At 33.3% G+C, this 21,143-nt stretch overlaps 1 protein-coding gene across 4 annotated transcripts in view; it reads right to left on the minus strand.

The window, feature by feature from the left end:
* LOC123702670 (facilitated trehalose transporter Tret1-like) overlaps positions 1-21,143 on the minus strand; it is a 41,654-nt gene that overhangs the window by 2,828 nt on the left and 17,683 nt on the right. Inside the window, exons 1-6 of one of the 4 annotated variants that reach the window (XM_045650434.1) lie at positions 15,401-15,653; positions 14,814-14,920; positions 5,682-5,888; positions 1,713-1,910; positions 830-1,025; positions 148-274 (exon numbers count right to left, since the gene is read on the minus strand). In XM_045650434.1, the coding sequence (XP_045506390.1) occupies positions 148-274; positions 830-1,025; positions 1,713-1,910; positions 5,682-5,888; positions 14,814-14,901 (816 nt within the window). In that variant the 5' untranslated portion in view covers positions 14,902-14,920; positions 15,401-15,653. Of the gene's footprint in view, positions 1-147; positions 275-829; positions 1,026-1,712; positions 1,911-5,681; positions 5,889-14,813; positions 14,921-15,007; positions 15,139-15,299; positions 15,654-21,143 lie in introns of those variants that run through there. The other 3 variants (XM_045650436.1, XM_045650435.1, XM_045650433.1) reach the window with 3 other exon arrangements.

Raw genomic sequence — 21,143 nt, forward strand, 5'->3', positions numbered from 1 at the left:
TTTTTAACAAAAATATAGAAAATAATTAATAGTTTCTTTAATTATAATTGATCATAAAAAATTATAGTGTAAGCATTGAATATGCTGCCCCTGCAACGAATCAACAAAACTGAATATTATTTTTATAGAAGTGAATTATTTCCTCACCTCCTTCTGCATATCTTCAAGTTCAGTGGTGAGATCAGCATCAGGACCGCGCAGCCATCGCAGAGCCTTTTCAGCATCACGACGTCTGTTCTTGCCAAGTAGATATTGAGGGGTTTCTGGCATCCACCTGTTATGTGAAAAAATATATATTACATTGATTATACGTCTTATATTTTGTGCCAAGTAAAAGAATAGGTATATAATGTAGATAATTGTTGTAAAGTCTGAGTCTGACCCGATTGCCATGTAACTAGTGTATGTTTTTTTAGTAATATAAGTAGTTGTTAAGTGTGTGTAACATGTGACAATAAATATTTTTTCTTTCTTTATTTTTCTTAATTCTTTTCTAAAGGAATGACAAAATATGCATTTCCACTCAAAACTACAATAATATCCTTCAATTTTTTTATATTGGAATTAGATTTATGAAAATACATTTACTAAATTCAAAATTGTCATCAACATGGTAAATAAAAATATTCGTTACAATATTAAGGAGCTGTTGTTTTTAATAACAATACAACGTGTAAAGGATCCCAACAATGAAGAAGAAGCTAGAAGTCTAACGTATTCTAATAACTTACCAAAAGCACAGGCAGAACAGCAAGTATAATAGTTAGCGTCCTATCAGATGAACGAGATCCTAACAGTGAAGAAGATTTAAAAGAAAATAAAAACGTACCAAAACACAGCAACCAGAAGCACAGGTAGAACAGCAGATATAATAGACAGGGTCCGCCAATGTGTCCAGCCACCGATCACGAAGGTAAACAGGATCCCAACAGTGAGGAAAAGTTGGAAGAATGCTCCTAAAGATCCTCGTATCGCAGTTTCTGCTATTTCACCGATGTACATTGGTGCTGCGACGCAAATTCCACCTGGAAATGAGAAAATAACAATTATGTAAGGAAAATAAATAAAAATAATAATCTAAATGTTTGGAAAGACATTACAGACATTACAGGCTTTATCTTGACCATGGTTACTAATCAGAAAACTTTTTTTCATCTAGCAATGTATACAAAGGAAAGAGATTTAGTTAATTGGAATATAGAATTTGAAAGCTACAATAGGATTAAATTCTGAATTCCAATTGGTTCGGAATATACCACAAAATTATTGAAATTTGCATCGATAAAGGATGATTAATATTATCATCCAGATTATGATATTTTATACTCACTATCAACCAGATGTATCATAATTCATATTATAGAAACGTTTATAATCATACCTAGATACAATTCATCGACAATGCTACATACATTTTGTTGTATATTAGGCATTAAAAAACGGTGATTATGTGTTATGGGACAGATGCCGGATGCGTTTTACGTCGATATTCTCTTTATGTGCCAATTATTTCCTTAGTCAGCGCTAGGATACTTTAAAAGTATAAAATAAAAACTTACCAGTAGACAGCCCAGTAAAGAATCTCGTAGATATCAGCATCAACAACCAATTGATTAACAAGGGTAGAACTAGCATAAGAATTGTGGGTTCATATCGAATACAGCCCACAAAAACCATCACATATTTAAGTAACTAAATTATAGGTTACTCACCCGTAGCAAGTCCAGCGAAGAACCTCGCAGATATCAGCATACCGGCACCATTCGCGAAGATAGTCAACAACCAATTGATTAACAAGGGTACAGCCAACATAAGAATAGTGGGGCGTCTTCCAAACTTCTGAGCTATGAAGCCCACGGGTAACGCGCTGATCGCTGCTCCTATGGCCAGCACTGATGATACGAGAGAACCTGGAAGGAAGATTATTATATAATTAAATATATTAAATATATATATTAAAATAATAATTATTATATTATATTAAACAGTTCAATAAAAGTATATAGAAAATTAACGACACATCTGGCTAAAATATTAAAAGGAAAACTTTGCGTTAGTCGTGTCGATCATAGAATGTGTATATTAGCTTTTTGTTGTATATATTTACTCGACTATAATTAAACACGAATTAAAACTATGTAAATATTATAATACATGAATTGTCTGTATACAGGGTTACTTGTAAAACACCAGCAACCTCGCAGGACAAGATAGCTAACATCTTATGTAACAACATTTTTTGTGCGACTTTTGATAATTTGTTAGATTTTATTTTCATACAAAAATAAATATTAATTTCATTTTCCATCTGAATATTATAAACTCTACGCGCATTCGAAAAACTACGTCAAGAAGAAGCGAACGAGAGGGGGAAGGGGGTGTCGCGTCGTCCTTTCGATGATGATTAGAACATAGACTTACAAATGTTAGGAGAGTTCAATAAAAGCTTAAAAAATCATTTAAAAATAATTTATTGCGTTATGCCAAAAGTCGTAGACCAAATGTTGTTACTTATGATGTTAGCTATCTTGTCCTGCGAGGTTGCTGGTGTTTTACAAGTAACCCTGTATATGAATGCGTCATGAAAATTCTAACTCTACTACATCTAATTACTGCTAGCTTTACAAATTTATGTACGCGTCCAAAGCGATAAAACACAACAATAATTGAAAAGTTCTTACATGCCTTGAATTCTTTACATTTCTAACAATTTGATTCGTGTGCCAAAACAAAACAGAAAAAGAAAATTAAATAGTTTTACTGCACCTAGTCACACCTAGTGCATTAATATAAAATCTCTTAACTATTTTACTTTTATCAAGTTTTATATCTTCTATCGCAGTGCTAAAATTCATCAGCTTGGTTCAGCTGTTTCGCAGTTGCAGAAGCACTTATCTAAGACTCATTTTAATACCTTTATTTATTCAATTCCCACAGAAACCATCGACAAAGTGGAAAACCACGTGCTTCAACCAAACTTTGCCTACATTATTAAATAATAGTTCCGCATACTACCAAAATAATTTGCAGCAATAAAAAATGAAATATACTGGTAACTGCCACACAGTGCATACCACATTGCAGCCAAAACACTTAAAATTTATTTACACTATAGTGGGTACTTTGGAATTCTGGCAAGCTTCGACTATTATTTCCTAAGTACTAGGTCGCGTTAGAGTATATATTCTATGATACTACTAGTATACGTAGTATATTATTATTAGTATTTTCTACTAGCTTTCCGCCTACGGCTTCGCCCGCGTTTCCAAAGAAAAACCCGCATAGTTCCCGTTCCCGTGGGATTTCCGGGATAAAACCTAACCTATGTGTTAATCCAAGTTACTATCTATATGTGTGCTAAATTTCATAGTAATCGGTTCAGTAGTATTTGCGTGAAAGAGTAACAAACATACACATACACATCCATCCTCACAAACTTTCGCATTTATAAAATGTTCGTAGGATAGGGAAGTAGGATAATAGTACTAGACTGCTAGCCGGTTTCTGTATTGAAAATTGATGTGATTAAGGTTTGAGAAGGCTTAGGTCACATACAAGGAATATTTATTCAGCATTTAGTATGGTTTGATGGGTCCTCTTCACAATGGGCAATGTTGGGCGAGTAGAGACTATAGGCAATCACGATTGTGTACAGGGCCATGTCTGTGATAGGCCGTCATTGTAGATGTTTCTTCATAATCGCCGTAATGGCAAACATCGACGATCATTTGTTGGGCCAACGCTCTCGATTATGAAAATAGCAATGGGCCCAATAAACGCCACATACTGAAGAACCGATTGAAAGGCGTACCTAAGTACTAGACTTAGATTAAAATAATGCATCTTATGACCTACAGTTGGATAAGCGGAAATATTAAAAGATAGTTCTGTCGTCGAGTTGTCCATGATAATGTGACAAAACAAGGCTAACCTCGTTTTAAAGTTAATTAGCGTTTAAGCATTCAGGGTTGGACTAATTATATCTTCAAATATTCTAACTGCCTAGATAATATTGTTAGTGTCATGTGTAAGAACTAAAAGTATATATGTAGGTATTTTATAATTACAATTAGAAATTGTTGTTCATACTGTTGTATATTTATTCGTGTAGGTTATTTGTTTCTCGTAGTCTGTAGACATTCTGTCTCCAAAACTCAGATATTACTTAGTTAAAAATATTATAAGACCAATATTATTACTTTAGTTAAAAATATTATAAGAATCTGGATCTACTGTAACTAAGTTACCTACACAATTTTTTTAACAGATAAATAAATATATCAAACTAGATCCATGTGGCAAGTTAATTTTGTAGAACGCTCCGATAATTCATTCTTAGAGTATTATCATCTTTTTAACACGCTTTTTTAGCTTCACCTATACATTTGTATGTAACCGACTCATTAGACTCGATGTTGACCCACTGCGGACAGATTCATAAACGTAAAGCGTGTATTTTAGTTTTTTGTCTACTTATATTATTTTTATTATGATTCCTGATTAAATATCAATAATTCAGTACATTATATTTATAGCCGTGGGTGTATCGAACCATACATACGTCACACCCTCCCTACTTGCACTTTCATTGGCAAGCACTTCCAGACATCACGGGATTAACAAAAATAAGATAGTTTTAACATGTTATATGACGTCACAGCAATGCTGGCAATATGCCACGGAGGTCTGGCTGTGGGTGTGCCTGGGTATTTTTATATCGCGATCTTGACTTCACGTGAGAATGTTGAAAACGGCTTGCGCATGTGTTTTTGAGTGGGTTGATTGATAGAGGAAATAGGGATCGTCAATTGTTGTTTTGAAGGGAAGACGGAGTATACCTTTATTTATAATATTATATACTATATTATAAAGCTGAAGTGTGTTTGTTTCAACTCGCTAATCTCAGGAACTACTGGTCCGATTTGAAAAATTCTGTCGGTGTTAGATAGCCCATTTATTGAGGAAGGCTATCCATACTAATATTATAAATGCGAAAGTAACTCTGTCTGTCTGTCTGTTACTCAATCACGCTTTAACTACTGAACCAATTTCCATGAAATTTGGTATAGAGATATTTTGATACCCGAGAAAGGACATAGGCTACTTTTTACCCCGGGACATAGGATAGGTTTTATCCCTGAAATCCCACGGGAACGGGAACTATGCGGGTTTTTCTTTGACTGCGCGGGCGAAGCCGCGGGTGGAAAGCTAGTAGGCTATATATCATTGATCTAAGACCAACAGGAACGGAGTAATGCGGCCTGCGGGTAAAACCGTGCTACGATAAGTAGAACAAATATTTTTATGAATTCTTTAAATTTATAGATAATTAACACAACGGCAATTGATAAGGTTGTTGTTACGAGATAAATCTTTAAATATGTTGTTTAAGAAATAGGGTGCATTTAGGGTCACCGCCCACCCAAAACTTTAATAATAGATAATGAATTATGCTTATCAATGATTTTTAAAAGACGTTCCAAAATCGACCGAAAGTTCTCAATTTGTAGCGTTTTTTACACTACACACATTCCTTAAAATTATTATCTTATATTTAAATTAACTTATAAGTTTAATAGACAAAGGAAAAGTGATAATAGATTAATTAGTAGGTATTTTATATGTGTTTGTCGCATCCACAGAGCAAGTAATATAGGTAAGTAAATTAAAAAAAAACTCACTCTCTTTAGTGTCCAACAGGAAATCGGCGGGCTGTCCCAAGGAGTTGAGCAGCGCTTGCGTCACATTGTTATTGGCAGTGACATTGACAGCGAACACGTCAATCTCCTTTGGCGCCAAATCGGTCGTGTTCTGCGGCGGTTGCAGCTGCGGTAGCGCGGGTGATGTCCAGGCGAGGATGGTACCGGCGGCCACGGCACCGATGGCAGCTGAAATGTCATTACATTGTATTTGATAATCCTATCAAACACAAACTCAAGCATTTATTTGTTCAATTAGACTTCTTTTAGAAGCACTTTCGAATCGTCATTACATATTATTTTTAACAATTACCACGGTTACCAATAATATTAATTCCTACTAATATTATGCGAAAGTTTGTGAGGATGGATGTATGTGTATGTATGTTTGTTACGCTTTCACGTAAATACTACTGAACCGATTACAATGAAACTTAACACATATAATATAGAGGGTAACTTGGATTACATAGGATTCCCGGAAATCCCACGGGAATGGGAACTATGCGGGTTTTTCTTTGAAACGCTAGTGTCTAATAATTTATTGTCATGTTTACTTGCGAATTTACACATTCGTACGAATAGCTAGACGAATGACGAACACGCATATGCAACGCATATGTAAATATTGCACTCGCTATTCGCCTTGAGATTCGCGTATTCGTGTGTAGTGGTTTCTTGGACGTATTTGTGAACAGTGGTTTGCGACGATACTCGTATTCGAATGTTTATAGACAAGCCGCAGCATTGACTGCGCCGATTACAAATATTTTTGGTTACGTTTTACAACAAATCAATATAAGCTGAGGAATAATTCAAAGTTTAAAGTCTTAGGTTCATCCGAATATACTATTTGCCATATTTGTATTCTTACCATTAATTATATACTATTCTTCAATGGCAATCTTTCGTCATATTTATTAGGTTATTTGGGCAATTTCCTTCAGCATTACTATTGTCTCTGCAAAATCGATTTGCATGTGGTAAGTATTATTAAATCTTTATTTCAATACTTTTAGTGATATAAACCAAATCGATCAACTTCATCTACATTTATTTGATAAGGTCCTATTTTTATATTGAAGGATACATCGGCGAAAGATCAAAGATTCCCTATCAGACCTATCTGGTTATTGATAGATTAAAAATTCAAAAGATAGTGACTAGATTAATAATAGAATGAATAACAAGTGCTAAGCACTGGTTAAACAATCTAAATTTAAAAATAATCTACTAAAAATGTATAAATAAAATAAAAAAAATGTTGTGTGGTTTTATGAAACCACGGTAAAAGTGAAACTGTTCGAACGGTTCCGAACACTGCTTTGTGTAGCGCATGTCGCGTGCCGAGTAGGTATACCTACTCGGCAGCCGCGATACACGCGACATGCGCTACACAGACCAAAAAGTTTGAGACGATGTAATAAAAGTTTCACTTTAAAAACGTTTGGCACTCGGAGACTGCCGCGGTAAATCTATTGCATAGTAGCCTTCAAGCCACACCTCCGTGCCTGTCGGAGTGGGGAGCGTGAGGTTTTTCGTTACGGAATTTCTCGATTCGGTCCCCGCGCTCAAGGCCCGCGATAGAAGCTATGCATAATGCAATAGCTTAATAAATAAAATATGCAAAACGAAGTCTGTCCGACTGTCTCGCTTTTACGCCTAATAACAGATTTGAATTAGACGTAATTGCTCTTTATCGCATTGATTTTAAAATTTACCATAGAATATTTAATACTAGAGGTCCGCCCCGGCTTTGCCCGTGGTACATATTTTGCAATAAAAGGTAGCCTATGTCCTTTCTCGGGTATCAAAATATCTCCATACCAAATTTCATGCAAATTGGTTCAGTAATTTAGGCGTGATTGAGTAACAGACAGACAGACAGAGTTACTTTCGCATTTATAATATTAAGTATGGATATTTGTATAACTACGTGAGCGTGCACGCAAAACCGTGGGCTAAAAGCTAGTTGATAAATGAAACATGTTATCAAGGGCAGTTGCTCGACATTACAAGATCCGTTTATTTATATACAAACTTCTGTAACGATTACATAGTGTATTTCGGTAGTAAGGCGATGTACACATTCATCGCACCTATTGTCAGATTTGATTTGTATAAAACTGAAAGGTTTGTTCGTTTGTTTGAACGCGCTAATCTCAAGAACTACTGGTCCGATTTGAAAAATGATTTCAGGTATACATATCGCCTCTTTGCGAGAAAAACGTGATATTTCGCAAAATGTTTTTTTTTTTTTATTTGATAATCGAAACCGCCGTATTCAACTTTATTTTGTGCAAAAACGTGGTGTTTTAAAAGTGAAGGACAGCGAGACCATGAGCGAAAAGGACGTCACTACAGTGGTACGTTGCGTTATCGCGTTGTCCCTTTCACATAGTACTCTGTTTTCAACACTGTGACAAGTTAGTTTTCTCTTTAAGCGCCAAAGGTAAGGAGCTCTCAGTTTTCTGCAAAAACGTGATATCACGAGTGTACCACAGTTTTATTGCAAACATATCTTTAAATTCAGTGATATTTTTTGTTATTATACTGTGGTAAAGCAATATAACTCGGTTTTCTTGAAAAAATGTTTCAAATGCAACTTTTTATAAAATCTGATATCACGTTGTTGTTGAAATAATAACATTTTTGAATTGTGATATCATAAGGTGTAACATTGTTGATGATGAATGGTTTTTTATTACAAGAAATGAGTGATGGTCATTTATTGTTGTTCCGTTTTTATAGATATGTTTCTTATTTCAATGCAATACATAATGATTTATCACGTTGTAAGCACTAAAAGAAAATACTATTAAGACTTATTTTTTCAGATGGGGACGCGGTCCAAATACTTAGTTTTATTAGCAACAAAAGAAAATAATGACGGAGAACAAAGCAATTCCATTTCTCAAATGGAAATACATGAAAATGAAAGCGACAACAATAATATCGAGCAAGGCGATTCAACTTTTCCAATGGAAACTAACTATGAAAGCAACCGAAATGAGGAGGTGACTGGTTGCAGCGCTGCAGCAGTTGCCGAATGTAAGTAACATTATTAGTTAATTTTATTGTATGTAATGTTATTCGACGCCCGTCTTTTCGTGTGTTTCGTGTGAGGCTTATAGATGGTAAAGTGAAGCGTGGAAAACATTATGGTAGTTATCATAATATTTATCATTTTGATATTGTTTTAGACAAAGAAGACTCAATGGTCACTAATCGTCGCCGTTGTGAATCAACTAGTAGTAGCACCAGTAGTTCCTCAAGTAGCAGTAGTTCATCAAGCAGTGGTCCGTCTTTCTACGAAGGTATAAATTTAATAAAACTCATATTATTGTGGGTACTCGATAACTGTATCTTACATTTATTTACTGACTTATAGATAATTGAAAGTTTAATAGATTTTTTTTGTTTTTTTTTTTAGATAGTGACGATTCCGTAAAAGACCCCAACTATGAAATTATGAAACCAGCACGTGTGAGCTCTTCAGAATCTGACGACAACAATGACGTCTATACCAACATCGACTTTCGAAAGGATCAAGACGTTTTTCATTCTAGTGCAGCTACTGTAAGCACAGTACTCAATGCTATAGACCTGAATGTGACCCCAACAGATGAGCATGAAATTGTATTTCATACCGTAAATCAACAGGACCTGCTAATATCAGAAAATGAACCACCTGCCGTCGAAAATGTTAGCACCACGCAAGTAGAGTCAAATGAACCAGATAATACCCCTACTAAAAAAGGTAAAAAAAGGCCCAAAAGAGAATTATTATGGAAAAAAAATGTTGCGAAGCGACTAAGAAACTGTGGAAAATCATACAAATCAACAAAAACTAATAAAATTATACCGGAACGTAAACTAAAACCATCTTGCAAAGAAACATGTACATTTAAATGTGGATCTAATATCACTGAGGAGCAAAGACAACAACTTTTAAAAGAATACTGGGATTTAGGCGAGATTGAAAAGCAATGGTCTTTCATCGCAAACAATATCGAAGTAGTCGTCCCTAAACATCGATACGTTAAAGTTAATCCGGACGGAACCATAGCATTAAATCGTGATAATAATAATGCTTTCTTTTTGACTGTTTCTGGAGTGAAGATTAGAGTATGTAAACTGTTTTTTAAGAACACTTTGGGGATTAATAATCGCCCTATAGAGACGGCTTTAAAGAAAAAAAATAAAGATACTAACATTTCATTAATGAAAGATAATCGTGGGTGTCATCAAAATCACAACAAAGTGGATGAAAATATAAAAGATGGTGTAAGAGTGTTTATTGAGTCAATACCAAAAATTGAATCGCACTACATTCGTGCTAACTCGAAAAGACATTACATCGATGGTAGCAAAGCTATTACAGATCTCCATAGGGACTATGTTGAACAATGTAAATCCCAAAATACCCGTTTTGCAACATACTTGATGTTCTATCGCATATTTACACAAGAATTTAACATTTCATTCTTTATTCCAAAAAAAGACTTGTGCGATATATGCGAAGTAAATAAAAATAGTACAGCTGAAGAGAAGGAGTTAGGAAAAGAAATCTATGAGATGCATCTAAGAGAAAAGCAATTGTCACGAATTGAGAAGGCAAACGACAAGAATAACAAAAATATTTTAGTTGCTGTTTACGATCTTCAAGCAGTCTTTCAATGCCCTAAGGGTGAAATTTCAGTTTTTTACTATAAGTCAAAACTGAATGTACTTAACTTGACCATTTATTCTAACCATTCAGACTAACAATGCTGAATGTTTCGTATGGGATGAATCAAACGCTAACAGAGGCGTAAACGAAATCGGCACTTGTGTATTCAAATATCTGATGAAAGTTTCAGAAACGGCCAAAGATCTGGATGTTGTCTTCTACTCAGATAACTGTGCTGGCCAGCAAAAAAACAAGTTTATGATAGCGATGTACCTATATGCTGTACAGACTTTGCCAAATCTCAAGTCAGTGACACATAAATATTTAATCAAGGGTCACACACAGAATGAAGGCGATTCAGCCCATTCTCAAATAGAAAGAGAAGTAAAACGTCAGTTAAGATCAGGTCCTATGTATACCCCTGACGCATTTATTGGTGCCATAAAAGCTGCCAGAAAAAAAGGGGAGCCTTTCCATGTGAATGAATTGAGTTTCTGTGATATAAATGACTGGAAAAATGTATGCAACCTGATGAACTATGCGCTGGTAAAAGATGAAGATAATAACGCAGTGAAGTTTTCAGGAATAAAGGTAATACAAGTTAAAAAAGAGGACCCTAATGCCATATTTTTTAAAGATTCGTATGCCGACGTACAGTTCAAGAAGGCCATCGTTTTGAAGAAGAATAAGAAGATAAGTAACAATACCAATATTGAATTGAAAAAAGCTTATACTCGGAAACCTGGATTAGCCGAAAAAAAGAAAAAGGATATCATGGATTTGGTTAATAAAAACCTCATCCCAAGATATTATAAGCCATTCTTTGAAGCCTTGTAAGTTTTAATAATACTGTTTTGGAAATGAATGGCATTTCAGCACAAAATATGAGTGATATGGTTTTATCTATTTAAAGTTTTAATAGGCGATTTTTATGTTTTTTGTTATTATAATGTTTAAGATTTTGCTCATAGAGGAGATTTATGTTTTGATAATTATTATTTTTTGTTTAGAATTTTGCTTACTTTATAAACATACGTTTATAAAGTAAGCACTTAATTGTGCAAATTTACTGATTACTTAGTTTATGACCGAGACTGAAAACTTAGATTACTAGTTTTTTGAGATTATATAATTAAGATGATTACAATGTAAGAAGAAATAAGCATAAAGTGAGAAGAATATTGATTACATTCAATAAAGGCTGACTAACTGTTGATTAGTAATAGTTTTGTCCAAAGAAACCACTGTTTAGCTACAACTATTTCATCTGTTTAATAAATGTTTCTAATTTCAACAATGTGTTTTTATATTATAATTTAGCATAAAATAAAAATAATAGCATCAACAACGTGACAGATTAATTTGCTACATCGTTCTTCTTATACTTTTTCAGAAAAAATGTGACATATTTTTTCCTTTTTTTTTTAATGCTTTTTTTGTCCTAAAATCTTTTAAATTAGGGTATTTTTTTTGCATTATGCAATGGTTAATAAGATAATTCATATAATTTGTTATAGATGTAACCCATAAAAACGTTCATTTACCTAATATACCTTTTTGAAAGTTTAAAAATGCTCTCCTGTAAAATCGCCTTTTTCGAAATAACACGGTTTCGTCGCAAAGAGGCGATATATTATCATCACGGCTAACAGGAGCAGGGGAATGTTAGTACAACCGCGGGCAGTATTTACTAGCTAATTATCTACGCCTAAATTTAAAACGTTATAAATGTTAATATCCAACAATAATTAATTAATCAATAGGCAGGTATATATTCAAGAAAGTCGGGTTAGTTTAATAGGTAACCCACCTTATAATAATACAAGAACAAGTAAACGAATTCTAAGTCATATTTTTTCTTGCATTTGTGACCGACGATTACTACGACAAAAAGAAACACGTGTAAAAGGAATTAATCTTGATGTAAATATTTACGGAATCATCATTTGAGTACCCGCTAAAAATAAACTTGTTAAAAAATCTTTTCATCTATACATATAATAAATCTGTAGAAGGGTCAATTCTGTACATTGAAAATATTGAAAAAATAAATACCAGGGGGTGTTACTGGATCGATACCAAACCCAAATATGTGATTAAAAAAATTTTTGTCTGTCTGTCTGTCTGTCTGTCTGTCTGTATGTGAAGACATCACGTGAAAACTAGCGGTTCGATTTCGATGAAACTTGGTATAATTATACCTTATTATCCTGGGCGTAAAATAGAATACTTTTTATCCTGGAAAAATACGTAGAAAAAAATTAATCTTAATTTTTCAGTTTTATACATAGACGTTGTTCCGTAGAACCGAACACACGTTGCGTATTATTATAGGCCTAGCCGTATTTGGGAATTGGGTCCAATAGATATTTATAAGATGTTATTGTCAGAGGTATTCAAAATGGAGAAATAAACCATCCACACGAAGACCGACATCCGCGCGGACGGAGTCGCGGGCGGAAGCTAGTGTTTAAATATAAGTACCTAGTTATTCTTTAAACAGATCATATCTATGGTTTTGGGAAGCTATTATTCACAATACCATACAATATCGATAATATAAGACCTTTTTTTTCTACCTTTTTATATGGAAATACTAAAAATACTTTTATGGTGGAGACTCCACGTGGAAAGAGAACAATGAAATTTTAAATTAATATAATATGGCCTATGGCATTTAGGAACAATTTATCTTAACTGGTGATAAAGGTTTCAAAATAGATTTAGTTCTGAGATCATCTATTGCATAGAGATAATATGTACTACCACAGAAATATCTTTTGCTGATAAATAATTGACAAACAATCATCTTTCCGCTTTAAAATTATTAATAGAAACTTTAAAATTATGAGATGTAGGAACGAAAGTTTAGCTACGATTTTAATTTCTTTGTTTTCAACCGACATCAATCATCATTACTTATTGCATAGTCCATTTTTCAGTTAAAGGCCTTAATGTGTGATCTATTTTCGTTTTACAAGCTCGTCCTAAATACATTTCCTTTGCAGTTTCGTGAAGATAGAACGATGTCAATAAAATATATAGTCTGCAATCGATTTATAAAGGCCATTGCTGAGATAATTTTCATTATAGTTCAGGATACATCGCCCATTTTTGCAAGTGACTACTATCAAGCTGATTTTCCGTTTGTAGCTTTATTTTGATGAGACACCGAATAATTTCGTGTACGAAACTCTCGATTGTGGTAGCTAACAGAGATAACAAGGATAAATTTTTTGGATTTGATGGTTCTCAAATATTTATTACGCAATTTGTAGGACAATATGTCTGTTGAATTATATAAACATTAACTAAGTGAAAACAAATAAATCAGCTTGTTAGTAATCATTTATGATGACCTCGTTATCGATACACTTTGGAAAGGGGGACTCTTTGAACAAACCATAGATTTTGTAGGACAAATATTTTTTCGAATAATTTAGGTAATTATCTTGAGATTGAACAAAAAAAAATTCATTCAGTTAGTAATAAATATTTGAGAACCATCAAATCAAAAATTTTTATCCTTGTTATCTCTGTTAGCTACCACAATCGAGACTTTCGTACACGAAATTATTGGGCGTCTCATCAAAATAAAGCTACAAACGGAAAATTAGCTTGATAGTAGTCACTTGCAAAAATGGGCGATGTATACTGAACTATTATTGTCGGTATTTGATTTATTTCCAATACTTACATTTCAATAGACATTTATCATTCTAACTGCAATCATTACACTACTGCTACAATATATAAGCTGTATGCAATAAACCTAAGGTTAATTTGAAAGTTTCAAGGGATCGTTCATTAATTTCAATGCATTTTGTCGGTTATGACTTGGTTATGACCTCCAAGAATTTGTACAATCAGATGAAACAGGATTACAAACCACATTGGCGGTTTATCTACAACAGTAAGCTGATTCTTTGAAGGCCGATACTGAAAATAACACAGCTTATAATTTTATAAAACAAATAGGAAGAAATGCAAGAACATCTTTTTCTGTAACTTATATTGAGTACCGCTCATATAATGATAAATATTAGGTAGGATTATAAAAAATACTGCTTACGCCAACTTATTTCCAAACCCGTTACAATAAGTACCCTAAAACGTAGTAACTATTTAGTTATCTCATATCTGTTAATCTGTACCCAACTTTAAAGCACTTTTCTACCTCCTGAAATTTTACTCTCACTGCTATGCAATCCAACTAAAGAATAGGATCGATTGTTTTGTGTAATATAAAATAATAATTAATAATCTAAGTTAATAAATAACGTATGTGTTTAATTTGATGCAGGAGTCAGCTAAAATAAGATAAACCGACGATAACTATTTCTTAGTAAATCGTATTTGTCGTAGACATTTGTCTTTCCTATTTTTAGTAGAATTGCATAGAAATCCAAATAAAGTAATAATTGTGCTACAAAGCTTCTTACCAGCTATAGCTGCGATATATTGGTTCGTCCGTTTCGTCTGTCCGCCCTTCTCCTGGACGGAGAGCATGTGCATTGCCGGCTTATCCATTTTGTCGTGTTACTGCATTCTGAAACAAGAGAGAATCGTTTAATTTCATACTAAAATAATATGATATCTTGCACTTTTTGTCTTATTGCGCTGTATTGATACCTACTTAATTTAGCTTTCCTAAGTTAATCCGGAAATTTATGAAGGTATGCGTCGCGTCGTGTTAAAGACTAAATAATAACTAACTTACATCTATCCAGAAAGGTTACCTACGTCTACCTAAGTAGGTAAGTATACAAAATTAGAAAATTTGGTCTTTTTGTTCTTTGTAGAATAATTTCAGAATAAAATTCATCAAAAAAATACACTTCGGACTTTTCTTTCAGATAAAATACATGTGGCTAAAACTGTTTCACTTATCAAGTTATTTATAAATGGTATTGCAAAAAAACACTTTCGTTCAGATAAGCCTTTTCAAATTGGATAGCTCCATAGTGTCAAAAAATCATCAGATGTTTATTTTTTATTATATTAGAAAAAATGATATTAATTTACTTACGCATCTATCAATAATAACACGCTACGTCTATTGGAAGTCACCGCTAACAATGATGGAAATCTAATACAGAGGTTAATTGTAACTGACACGACATTGAACTAGACGAAGCACCTGGCTTCGTCGCTTCTGAATTTAATAATAGCTCGACGAATTGCATAAATGGATTAGATTAGTCGTTCATTTAAATTCAGGATGCTATCCTACAACTTTTTTACGTTAGGTTCCTACCCATCCTAACCTATCCCATCCTACTAATCCTTCTAGTAATATAACCCATAAATAAATGAAAAAGTTTGTCTGGTAGGTTTGACGCAAAAACAGCCACTGAACTGATATTGATGAAACTTGGTAGCTTACGCCCAGAAGTGAGAACAGTTACTAGCTTCTGATCCTGGCTTGGGCTTTAGTAAAACTGTGTGAGACAGGTAGAGACATCACGTTTTTATCAGTTTTTAATCTAATAGTACCTACTTAAACAAGCCTGAACATATTATAGATTCCAGTATTGTCTCATGAATTGGTTCATTAATATTCCTTCATAGCGTGACTCTCCAAAGACTATTGTTCAGAATAACCTAGAATCCCTAGGGCATCGTAAAGGACACCGCCATGATAATGGCATACTAATTATCTCTCATTAGATTACAAGTGCAAGGATTTGTGTAACATCTATTGTTAGGGCTGCTACATTGTAATTTTTTTCTGTAAAATAAAATAACAACGTTACTGCTTAGAGAGATTCAAAATATCTTTTATATCTTTTCATCTCTGATACTATGATAAAAAAAATATAAAAAAATACATGAGCTGAATTCGATATAAACATTGAAAAAAGAATCAAGTAACTAGTAGATACTTAAATCAACTTAAAACTACGTTTTGGTAACCTTTCTAATAAAATTGTAAGTATACCTACTTAGGTACTACAACTACTTTAGTATATGGGGGAACCGTTTTAATTAACGTCTTAACATCCAAATATAGGTTACAATGAATTAATGAAGCAGATTAAAATTAGATCGTAGTTAATCGGGATTTGAATACAAATCAATGTAAAATATTTATTTTTTTACGCTATTGCGTTTACATTCAGGCTGAATTCTGAGTTCTTGAGATTAACAACCAAATAATAAAATATATTATCCCATTGAGCCCCATTGGGGCCCGATCGGTCTAAGACACAATAGATTTTCTATTGTGTCTGTGGTTCCGGGGCCTGAGTTATTAAGTGAGAAGTCTTGTGCGTAGTGCTATAGGGAAATGTGTGTTAAATTAAAAATGTATGCAAATAGGTTCATAGCTGGACCTTTTTTAGAAATACAATTAATAATTAATTATGTTGAACTAAACCGTTTTACTTTTTACTGCACCGAATACAGCCTAGTTTACAGTTACGACATAAGCTTCTTTGTAGACCATAGACTATAGAGTATAGAGTATAAACCATAGTCATAAACGCTTATACACAAACAATGATATAATTCCAAATTAACATATCAATATTTATGCGTCGTTTAACATACCGTATAACCAAAACACTGAGATAATTACCAAGTTAAATAGCATTGTTAATTCGTTAGCCGAAATATATGCCAGTCTTTACAAAGATAAACTAATAACTTATTTAAAAAGTGTGAAAAAGTGAAGTCCCGTGTCCCCAAGTGGGGTAAGGGGCAGATGCATTATTCATACATTTGTTTCACTGATCGATTTTCTTTAGGGACACCGGACAAGTAGGTGATCAGCCTTCTGTGTCCTACCAGACCGAGACATTTTTTTTCTTCGTCTCCACCGGGAATCGAACCCAGGACCCCTCGGTGCTACGCTCACGCGTCAACCTCTGTACCAAGGAGGCGGTCTCTAATAACTTATTTGAATAAGCGTTAATAATTTTTTATATTTTTTTCTGAAATGGGATAGAACACGACAGTCTCATGGTTTTTCTTGAGACAAGACCGCGATTCGTGAAAGAGCCTTGGAGAAGCTTTTGGCCAGCATTGGGACTCGAGAGGCAAAGTACAATACATTACAACAATGATAATAAATGGGAATTACGTTTCACCGCTTTAAAAAGTAGCCTATATCTACCTATCTCCAGAAACAAAAATCCTTAGCAAAAATCATACAATAAATTGCTCAATTTCGACGTGAAAGAAACACACTTTCTAAACAAAGTCGTAACATTTCAATTGCACAATTCAACTAAAAAGATAGTACTTCTACAATACTCAAACGTTCTTCCGGTCTTTATTGTTAAATAATATTGTCGAAATGTAAACAATACAAAATTGAATTAGAATAGCAGCAGATATGATAGGTCAAGTCCACACGTTGAAGTCAATCGCATCTTAATAAAGTTCAATAGAGACAACGAGGTAATATTTGAGTCATCCTGTTTTCAATCAATAGATACTGCCGCTGCGTTCCTGTTATTATCTCTAGCAAATAAACTATTAGAAATGGTCTCATTACTCATTATAGGTATAAAAATATAGGACTACGAATATGGTGAAAATAATACACTAGTTGAATAATAGTTATATTTGAATTTATAAAGCTCCTTTAATTTAAAAATATTAAGAGAATCGAAAAGATTAGAAGAGAAGAGCTATCTATATGATATTATTGTAATATTATTAAATACATACCTAATTATTCATACATTCTACACTTTTAACAAGTCTCTTTAAATTTAAGGCGTTCTATACGAGAAATAAATAAATTATTTCAGTGCTATCGATTGAGAACTTAAATTTTGCATTAGACACCTTCCCATAAAAATCTTCAGAGCGCGGTAAAGTACATTTTTCCGTTAATTATAAATAGTTTAAATGGCCATATATCCATGTTATCAACCCTCACAGCGGATTCTCAAAGCGGAGATATCTCGATTATTATCTTTGAGATTAAGATTATCGCCGTAGCTACTGAATATCTTGGATTTTATATCCTTGTGTCAGGGGATTGAATTATCAGATTTCAATTTATATAACACCTATAAAACGTTTGTATTGCCGATTATTATATCATACTTGGGGTCTACTACACATCATAAAACATTTTTATAATCTATTGAGTCGATATCCACCTATTTATAAGTAGGTTACAATTCAAAACTGCAGAAATGTTATAATAAATTCGGGTTTCATAATTTGGGCACAAATTGAAACTTAATTGTTTTTGGGTACATCTATATTAGGATTATTGTAATTAGGGTACAGGCTGTTCAACAAAAACATTTCATTTAAAATAATAGATTTGAGTTTTCTAATTGCAAAAGATGTAAATAAAACTACAATCATACATCGATAAAAGTTAAAGAAATTTAACATTCAAAACTAATTTTCTGGAAAGTACAAAAGAGTAGGTAATTCATATATATATTTGCATATAGTGACTGTTTTCTTTTCCACTAAACAGACACAAGGACAAACTAAAGTACACTCCAATCTTACACTCATAGATAAACAAATTATCTGAGACATTTCAAATTTAGGATTTAGATAGCGACCGTCGACTACTGTTGGTTGTAAATCGTACCCTTGTTTATCCTATTTATGGTACTGATATATATTTATTGTTTCTGCTTTTATTCTTTTGATAGCACTTCATACAAAACAGCTTTTGACGTAATGGTTAGTAATTAGTTAGATATTCGGTTTCGCTTTGATGCTTATCGCTTAAGGGTCAACTCACACCGAAAGACTCACGCCGCGGGCTCGAGTTTCTCAAGCGATAATAAGTTTTATAGTAATGACAATAAAGTAAAAATTCATATGACACGGAAACTGCGCTCCGCTTCGCTGCCTTTCGCCGCTATTTTGGTGTGAGGTGACCCTAAATGTGTTACGAAAGGTACCCTCTGAAATTCGTAAAGTTTTATAACAAACTGCAATGTTAAATCCTACGTTATTAATTCATAATTATTTAACTAAGTAGGTACTAACTATTGAATCTTTTTATGTTTTTTTTTGTGACGGACATCCCATTTTCTAAAAAAAAGCGTGTTTAATTATAGATCATAGCTTCAACAAGTAACTTCTTCTTCATTGGGCTATGGTCGCAATCCATATAGCGTTGCTAATACTAAAAAAAGAATACGAGTACCATTGCTGTCCATTGCTGTTATCAGCACTGATAAGCGGCAATTATTTTATCTCTCCGTTGTTACTTGGAAAACATTAAAATCTCTTTTATAGAGTGCTCGCAGTCTATAAAGCACTTCATTTTATGGTGCTATAATATGGTTATATTATATTAATGATACAATTCAAATATTGATATAGTAAAAATCACATATATGAATTTGAGCAATATTTATTTTATTTATTACTAGCTTTCCGTCCGCAGCTTTGCCACTATTTCCGTTTCCGGTAACTCTTCATCTTTATCATCTTCATATTTATTGTTTCTCAGGTGTTTAATTGTCTCTGTAGTACTTTGGTACCTTTGTTATCAAAATCGGTTGTGTGGTTAAAGCGTGAAGAAGACACAGACAGAGTTACTTTCGCTTATAATATTATTTAGGACTGGCGGTCCGCCCCGGCTTCGCCCGTGGTACATATTCACGTTTTCTCTACATAAGAACCACCCTCGTACTTCAAGGAATATAATAAAAAAAGAATTAAAGAAATCAGTTCAGCTGTTCTAAAGTTATGCGCTTACCAACACATTTTGGGATTCATTTTTATATTATAGATTAGTAGGGATATATTAATTTCAATTTTGTTTATAACATCAAACAAAATATTGTAAAGTTAATAGTTTTTGTTATTGTTAGCTTATATTTTCATACTTTAAAAAATCTAAAGCGGTTTATTTGCAAAACTGTATTGCGTTTTGTTAAATGGATGAGGGTCACTTGGAGACCAAACATTTACATCCTTTTCCTTTTCCTATTACACATGACAAGAGGTTTGCATGCATGAATCAACATATTACCTACTTTAGCTTGTCTAAGAGAAAAATTATTATCTACTAATAATTGGGGTATTTACTTATATTCGCAGCTTATTTATAATAAACATAATGGGAAAGTATGTTGTGCCTATTTGTTCCCGAAGTATTAAACTGGATATTTGGCTCAATAGAGATAATATTAATAATAAATTGCCTGGCCTGAATGATCAATCCTTTCATAATAATCCTTGTGAAATGTTTACAAATCTTTTTAATTTAATTCATAATGAGTTTGAAAAAATCTTTAAAGTTAAATCTTTAAGTATTACCCATGCTATTACCAAGGATTTACCATTTAGCCAATGGGCAACACCTAGTATACACAGATGCAGGAACGTTTTATATGAGTTATATGGCATGAAGCAATATAACAAAGACATGTCATTTCCTAGTTATGTTAGAAATTATTCAAAAACTTTTAAAAAAGTTTGTTTCACTGCCAAGTGCTTGTATGTCAGAGATAAAATACGCAACTCTGATAACAAAGTTAAAACGGTTTGGGCAATTATTAATGGTGAAATGGGCAAAAGCCAATCAAATAGTACCATAAAACTTGTTAATGCTGGTAGGGTCATTGACAAAAGTGCTGATGTTGCGCTTGCTTTTGAAGATTTTTTTAGTAGTGTCCCTGCTAGTATTACCGAAAAATTAAATTCGTCATCAGCGCTTGCGGAGTCCTACTTGAGGGACCATGTTGCTGAGTGTAATGTATTATTTGAATTGCGACATGTGACTGCAGAGGAAATTGTTAAAACTTTTAAAACATTAAACTTAAAAAAAAACA

The sequence above is a fragment of the Colias croceus genome, chromosome 24, assembly GCF_905220415.1.
Source record: "Colias croceus chromosome 24, ilColCroc2.1".
NCBI lineage: Eukaryota > Metazoa > Arthropoda > Insecta > Lepidoptera > Pieridae > Colias > Colias croceus.